General features: G+C 39.9%; 2 protein-coding genes and 1 non-coding gene across 3 annotated transcripts in view; 2 read left to right on the top strand and 1 right to left on the bottom strand.

Annotated features, from left to right (window-relative positions):
- The first annotated feature begins 928 nt into the window (after window positions 1-928).
- trnat-agu (transfer RNA threonine (anticodon AGU)) lies at window positions 929-1,002 on the top strand. The gene has a single exon. It is a non-coding gene; the product is annotated as a tRNA-Thr (tRNA).
- Window positions 1,003-2,159: 1,157 nt separating this feature from the next.
- Window positions 2,160-6,034, bottom strand: cct5 (chaperonin containing TCP1, subunit 5 (epsilon)). The gene is made up of 11 exons (XM_069667756.1): window positions 5,814-6,034; window positions 5,362-5,422; window positions 5,039-5,203; window positions 4,337-4,535; window positions 3,933-4,125; window positions 3,597-3,746; window positions 3,377-3,496; window positions 3,074-3,259; window positions 2,844-2,981; window positions 2,542-2,722; window positions 2,160-2,452 (listed from the first exon to the last, which is right to left on the bottom strand). The coding sequence occupies exons 1-11, from the start codon at window positions 5,916-5,918 to the stop codon at window positions 2,325-2,327; spliced, it is 1,626 nt and encodes a 541-aa protein (XP_069523857.1). The 5' UTR covers window positions 5,919-6,034; the 3' UTR covers window positions 2,160-2,324.
- A 269-nt stretch (window positions 6,035-6,303) lies between these two features.
- mtrr (5-methyltetrahydrofolate-homocysteine methyltransferase reductase) overlaps window positions 6,304-7,003 on the top strand; it is a 31,041-nt gene continuing 30,341 nt past the window's right edge. The window contains exons 1-2 of the mRNA XM_069667346.1: window positions 6,304-6,340; window positions 6,821-6,965. Coding sequence (XP_069523447.1) covers window positions 6,822-6,965 — 144 coding nt within the window. The 5' untranslated portion in view covers window positions 6,304-6,340; window position 6,821. The remainder of the gene's footprint in view (window positions 6,341-6,820; window positions 6,966-7,003) is intronic.

Below are 7,003 nucleotides of genomic sequence, written 5' to 3'. Positions count from 1 at the left end.
AGTTTTACTTTACCACAGCAGTTCTGGTTTTACGGCAGGGAAAGTTCCATAACAACCGTCACGTGGGACGTGAAGGGAAGGCTAGAAGATCAATTATATCTTTTAATATATATTATTAAATATAACATATTGTACTATAACATATTCATAAAATAAATGTGTACAATTGTATCTACATTAGTATTTGTTTCGGATTTATATGAATCTATCTAAATAACTACTTCATTTCGAACAGTGACATCTGCAGGACGTTACGTGGAGCAACAACTTTGATATCACACTTTCATCTATGATCATGTAATGAGAAATTCTTATACTTGGGCCCATTTTCCACACATTTCGTTCCTCGTTTTGTTAACTTTCTCCAAAAAGTAATGATTTTTAAAATATCATTCCTCCTTTTGGAACTTTACGTTCTCCTTAATTAACCACAGTTTATTTTTCCACTATTGTATTGTTTTGTCAATTTTGGTGGTTTAATTGTTACGACCCCTTCAGCACGTTTTCCATCTTCATCTAAATTAGGCTGTTTGTACTAATTGCTACGTTATTTTATTTGCAATAATTGTTTTGGTTTCACCACCCTTTCTTAACACTTCTTTAACATGTACTGTTTTTTTAAAGAATGAACGGATAAAGATACAGATATGTTCCGATTTATGTTCTGTTTTCCTGCTTTTTAATTAAATGCTTTACTCGATAACCAAACATGCACTCTTTTTATATTTTGACCTGATCTATTTAGCCACAGGAGATATTTTGACATGATAGAATGGTAAGCGACAGGTCCAGAAAACGATGGGTAAATGGGACTTAATTGAAAAACCAGTTAATAAAATGAGTTTTTAAATTGAATTATTATGACTTTATTGGTCATAAGATGTTGCTTGCCGCGAAATTGTATTGTGCTGTCCATGCACCGTACATCGGCGTCGTGGCTTAGATGGTTAAAGCGCCTGTCTAGTAAACAGGAGATCCTGGGTTCGAATCCCAGCGGTGCCTTTTCAGAGATTGTACGTAAGAGTAAACAGGAAAAATACACTGCGAAAGCATGGGGTTAGGAGATGCTCAAAACTGGTTAAGCTAGTTAAGTTGCCCGAGTTAACCAGAGAGAAAGAAGTTACCTTGTATGCTGAACGTATCCCCGTATACAGAAGAATAAATGGTTGTCAGATAAGATGTTAAAATACAATGTACAAAAGCTGCAGTATAAGTGTAAGGCAAATCACAGAGCAAAACCTTAACATCTAATTTAATGAATCATTAACAATTTGTTTAGTCATACAGAAAACAGAGTTATCTAATCTTTATGTGACGTTCTATGTCAGTCTTTCCTGAAACACAGATAGAGGCAGTTGCAACATATAAGATAAATAATACAATTAGTTAATTATCTTAATAAAAAGCAGAGGTTTCTAAAATGTTTTGCAGCATTATAATATGATTTATCCTCGCAATATAGTTATAGTCTTATTTAATAAGTATCAAATTACTTTTTACAATTTTTGGTATATTCAGAACATAGGCCTACCTCAAGCCAATGTGCAGATGATACACTCACAAAGCAAGTATTTAAGCTTAATTTATAATTAATCACTGATTTAGGACAGTATGACATAAATACCTTCATACCTCCAAACCCTTTTTCTTTTCAATAAATGCAGCAGCATGTTTTGAATGTGTATTTTGCCTTCCTGGTTGATGCAAGTACTGAGCATGTTAAGTCTGAAAGCCATTTCTCTAGTATGTTTCTGATTAGAAGTCCCATCATGCCTACATTACAGAAACACTGATAACGTGCTTTAAAAAGCATAACACATTAAAAGACTATTATGGTTAAAAGAAAACAACAGGTTTTCATATAACCTACAGTGAATATTTTCTGCTATTTTCATACAGTGCTGTTTGTCCAGACTTTTGTTGGGAATGACTGGTCCACATTAGACCAAAGAACTGTGACTTTGTGAATTTTAATTGAAGAGCAAAAACAGCCAAGTTTTGCCAAATCAGTATGGATGCAGTATACCATTTTTTATTGGAAGATGGCATGTAACATTTATAAGATGAGGTGATTTACACTTCAAATTGAATAAACAAATAAGGATGTTTTTATCAGCTTCAGTATTGGGGGCTTGAATAAAAAAAGAACAGTCAGGAAATTTCAATGGACCTACATTTTAATGGTGACTTCGATACGACAACAGCTTGAACACTTTGTATCAAATGATAAATAGCAGTATGCAGTGCGGGTTGGACACAGTGCTCGGGGAAGTGCCTAAAACCTCTAGAACAGCTCTGAAATCTCAACTCGTTCCAGGAGGCCTTCAGTCCTCGATCTCTCCCGGGCATCGGATGTCGTCAATCTTTAGGATCATCTTGACCACTTGAGTTGCCAGCAGGATCTGCTGCTTCTTGCCGATCAGGGTCTCGACGACATGTTGCTGCTTCATGTCTGTGTTGGAGCAAAAGAAAGATTAAATATACATTCAATCATTACTCTTGGGTTATATTGCAGAGTCGTCCATGTCTGAGGTTCCTTACCATTGGTGTTGTTATGCAGACAGTCGATGCCGAGGAAGGAGTTGGTCTCTTTGACCTGTCTGGCTCTGACCTCTGTCATGGTCTGAATAGGGTTCAGCCCACTGTTCTCAGCAAGCGCCATTGGAATCACCTCCAGAGCATCAGCGAACGACCTCATAGCGTACTGCTCCAATGATGGGCACTAAATAGGAAAAGGTGCCGGAATACAGAGAATCAGAGCAGAAAAAACAGCAGACTTTTAATGGTGGAAAGGAGAAAAGGAGCTTGCATAAGAAGTATCTGCAGGTTTCAGTGCTTCTCACCTTATCTGCAGCCTGGTTAACAGCCAGAGCACAAGCAATCTCTGAAGCTCCTCCTCCATACACAATACGGTTGTCTTTGACCAGATTGCGGATGACACACAGGGCATCATGGAGAGCACGCTTGGCCTCCTCAATGATCTGATGAGACAGATACAATAAAAGGTGAAATATGAGGCACAGTTTAACACATGAATAGCTTGGCTTAAAGTAAAAGTCACATTTGTGCTTACCATTTTGTTGCCTCCACGGATGAAAATGGTTACAGCCCTGGTGTTTTTGCACTCCTGGATTACCAACATGTGGTCCTTTGTGGTACCGAAGGAGATCTCCTTCACCACACCAGCTGTGCCAAGCTTCTCTGGTGTCAACTCGCAGAACCTCGGCACGATGCGCCCTCCTGTGGCAATTGCTATCAACTGCAGAGAAAACAAGTAATAACGAACTTAACACTCTTTTATCATCAAATGATAATAAAATGTGAATACAGCAATTCTAAAAGCGATAAAGGATGTGAAAATATTTGCTTCTCTTACCTCGATCTCTGGCCCTCCAACCCAGCGTATGGCCGGCAGCTCATTCTGCAGCAGGAGGTGGTTTGCTTCGTCATCAAAGCCCCACTGGCAGATGGCCAAGTTAGCACCGTTGCTTTTGACCTAAAATACAAATAGGATTTTACATTGTAAGATTAACCACATGAGCCTATGTAGATGTTTAGTATCAAGTGTTTTGTGCTATAGATGCTGCAGTACTGACCTGTTGGATCATCTCCTCAAACTTCTCCTTTTCATACTTTTGAAGGGCTTTGTAGTCCTCCACAGATGTAATGTCCAACTTATGCTTGGTCTTGGGCTTAGGGGGCTCAAATGGGCAGGTGAGGATGGCGATTTTAACATCTCTCAGAACCTAAATGTTGAGAGGGAAGAATCTGAAGTCAGCATCAAGTATTTTATGGTCACATTGTAACCTGTGGTTCTAGATTCAGCGAAATTTTTGCTGTTAGCTTCTAATACTATTCACATTAACCATTTGATTCCACACAGATTCAGAGACAGAGCTGATGACTTCATCTGATAGTGATATCATTTGTACCTTGGGCATCTGAGGGTGGCTGAACTCCTTGTCAACGATGACTCCCTTGACGAGCTGTGTGTCCTCCAGCTTGCCTCCCACTTTGCCCTCCATCTTGATGAGCTCAAAGTCTACATCCTTCCTCTCCATGTCGGCCACAGTGAGGATGGCGTTCACAGCGATCTCTGCCATCTGTCTGTGGCACCGGTTGATGCTGAAAGACAACAGTATAATTTGAGGATGCGTTGGTGTCACCTTAAAACTTCGACAGTAAAAATGTCCCGTGTAATGTAAAAATGTACATGTTTATGAAGAACACACAGCTAAAACTAAAATAGATTATCATGACTTAGAGCATTACTGTTATTTAGGTGTTCCCTTTTATGATAATAGGAAAACAGCACTTTTGTGGCTATAGCACTCACATTTTGGATCCCAGTGTTGTCATGGCGGTTTCAATGAGTGGTTCTGTGTTGTTTGGGTCGCAGGGGAGAGTTTCTGCAATTTTGTCCAGCTGATCAATGGCAATGCGTGCGGCCTGGTCGTAACCGTCAGAGATCCTGATGGGGTGGATCCCACGGTCCAGCAGCTGCTCAGCCTGCTCAAGCAGAGCCCCAGCTAGCACTAATGAGGAAGAGGGAAATAAAGTAAGACAATGATGCCAACAATAGCTGGAAAGTGGCTGAAATGCGTCAGGTCATCTGGATCAGGGGTGCAACAATTTTCTACTGTCAAACATCATATGTAAATTTTATTTAAACATATGGCTGCAAGATGTCTATAAGTTTGGGTGCTTTTATGAGAAAGGCGTCACCCTCAATGCATTTAGTCTATGAGAGGGTGTTCAGAGAAACTCAAGTATAACAAGAGTTCTTTCTAATTAAGAACACAACTGTTGTTTGGTAATAACTTAAGATAAATTACCTGGATTAAATGCATTAGTACAAAATCGGTTCAGTTTTTTTCTCCTGTACAAGAACATGTTAACATTTGGTATTTTATGATCTAGCAGAGCCATCTCAAGTGTAGGCTTGAAACAATTATCACCCTGTCCCAAATCAGACTAGAGGAAAGATACAAATCCAGTTTTACTGCTCATTAAAATAATTTATCTTTCCTTCACGTACCAACAACTCCAGTGGTTCCATCACCAATCTCATCATCCTGTGACTTGGAGAGCTCCACCATGAGCTTAGCAATCTGGTGGTCGACATCCATCATGCTGAGAATGGTGGCCCCATCGTTGGTTACAGTCACCTCTCCATCCCTGTCAACCATCATCTTGTCAAGACCTGGATGCAAAGATGGGGGGAAAGTGGTTTAGGAGAATTGATGTGTAATCTGGGCTAAAATAATAAAGCTGGCAAAAAATAAATGAAGAATCTAATTAAATGAGTTACTGTTTTAGCAATAAGCCTGATGTGATTGCAGTTAATTAAATAATACTTACCATTAGGTCCCAATGATGTTTTGAGTGTTGACGCAACAGCCTTAGCTGCCATAATATGAGACTGCAAAACAAAAACATTCCCATATCAGTTAACATTTTAAGGCAGATTTTCTTCATGGTCTCAAACCCGAAAAATGTGTTCCATCATTTAAAAACGACATGCTTCCATAATGACCATTTTGGGAACAGCCCTGTGTAGCAACACCCACCGGCTAAACGCCTTACGGAAAGCACATGGGCCTCACTGTTAGCGTGACTAGCTAATCCTTGGGCTAAGGCTATCCTGTTTGATTGCACCAGAATCTTATTATGACAGTAAGGTATATGCTTATAGACCACTTCCTTACATATTAAAACATGCAGTGACTGCCTAACTTGTCCAACGTCATGCAACGGATAGCAAATAAGTAGCATGCTAAACAACGTGCCACAAGCTAGCTAGCCCATTGTACCTTCAATGCGTCAATGCCGGATAACCGTGTCTTCTTGTCCTGGTCTTTAATGATGATGAAAGGTCTTCCATACTCATCGAAAGCGAGCGTCCCCAAGGAGGACATGTTGATTGAGATATTAGGACACTCAGTGAGTGTTCAACGAATTAAATGATGAGATTTAATGGTGAAAACTTGGAGTGTGGCTAAACTGCAAGCCGCACGGGTCTGCCGGCGACTTCTGGAAGGCTCCACGGGCGGGGAGGGCGGAACCAAGTAGCCTCCAGTATGTCTTATTAAATATTTGAACATCCTTTTAACCATAATGACAATACAAAAGTAACTGAACTCTTACGAAATTATTTTTAAATAAAAAAAAACATGCATTCATATACAATATATTAAGGTCAGAGCTGAAAAGATATTGTTTTATAACATGGTTTCTTCCGATCACGTTCAATCTCAGACTGTGTCATTATCTCGCGAGAATGATGACAGAATCCATGGGAAGGACTGCAATGTGTGAATTTCCACAGCTGTTTTGAAAGGTAGAAAATGTTATATCTTCCGAGAAATACGCACAGTCTCTTTATCTGCTCTTAATTATTTTGATGTAGCTGTAATTCATTTTAAGTGGGTTAATTTAAACTCGAAAAGACAACACCCGGGGGGCAGAACTGACCGTTCAAAGTTGTCAGTCATTCATCTACTTAGACTAGTGTGGGCTATGAACATCTTTGGTGTAGCTCCTTTTGATTAAGAGTTAGATAAGACAAGATAAATTACACGCTAGAATCCACGTGCACTGTGGGTGATGTTGTCAAACGTAAGAACTTACGCAACGTCCGGGTACTTTATGGTTGTGTTGAGGGTTGTCACGGTTCACAATGTTGCGAGGGCTGTCCTGTGGCCGTCTGTTTGTTACCTGTCAAAATTTGCAGTATGTAGGTAAGCTGAGTTGAAGACACAACTGCTCAACGGAAAATAATGGTTTCAAACTGACAACATTGTTTTTGTTGACTCTCTAGGATGCCCTGTGAGTTGAAGCCAAGGTTTGTGGTTCTGTACGGATCTCAGAAGGGACAAGCCCAATCCCTTGCAGAGGGGATAGCAGAGGAGGCCGAGGAGCACGGACTGGTTGCTGAGTTGAGCTGCTTGGACCAAAATGAAAAGGTAGCTATTGCACATGATAACCATTTTACTTGAAAACA

Source organism: Semicossyphus pulcher, unplaced genomic scaffold (assembly GCF_022749685.1).
Source record: "Semicossyphus pulcher isolate SPU_LCO1_2020_fin unplaced genomic scaffold, fSemPul1.0.p SCAF_18, whole genome shotgun sequence".
NCBI classification, from domain to species: domain Eukaryota; kingdom Metazoa; phylum Chordata; class Actinopteri; order Labriformes; family Labridae; genus Semicossyphus; species Semicossyphus pulcher.
Note: the sequence above shows the minus strand (reverse complement) of the source record. Positions and strands in the feature narration are given on the sequence as shown.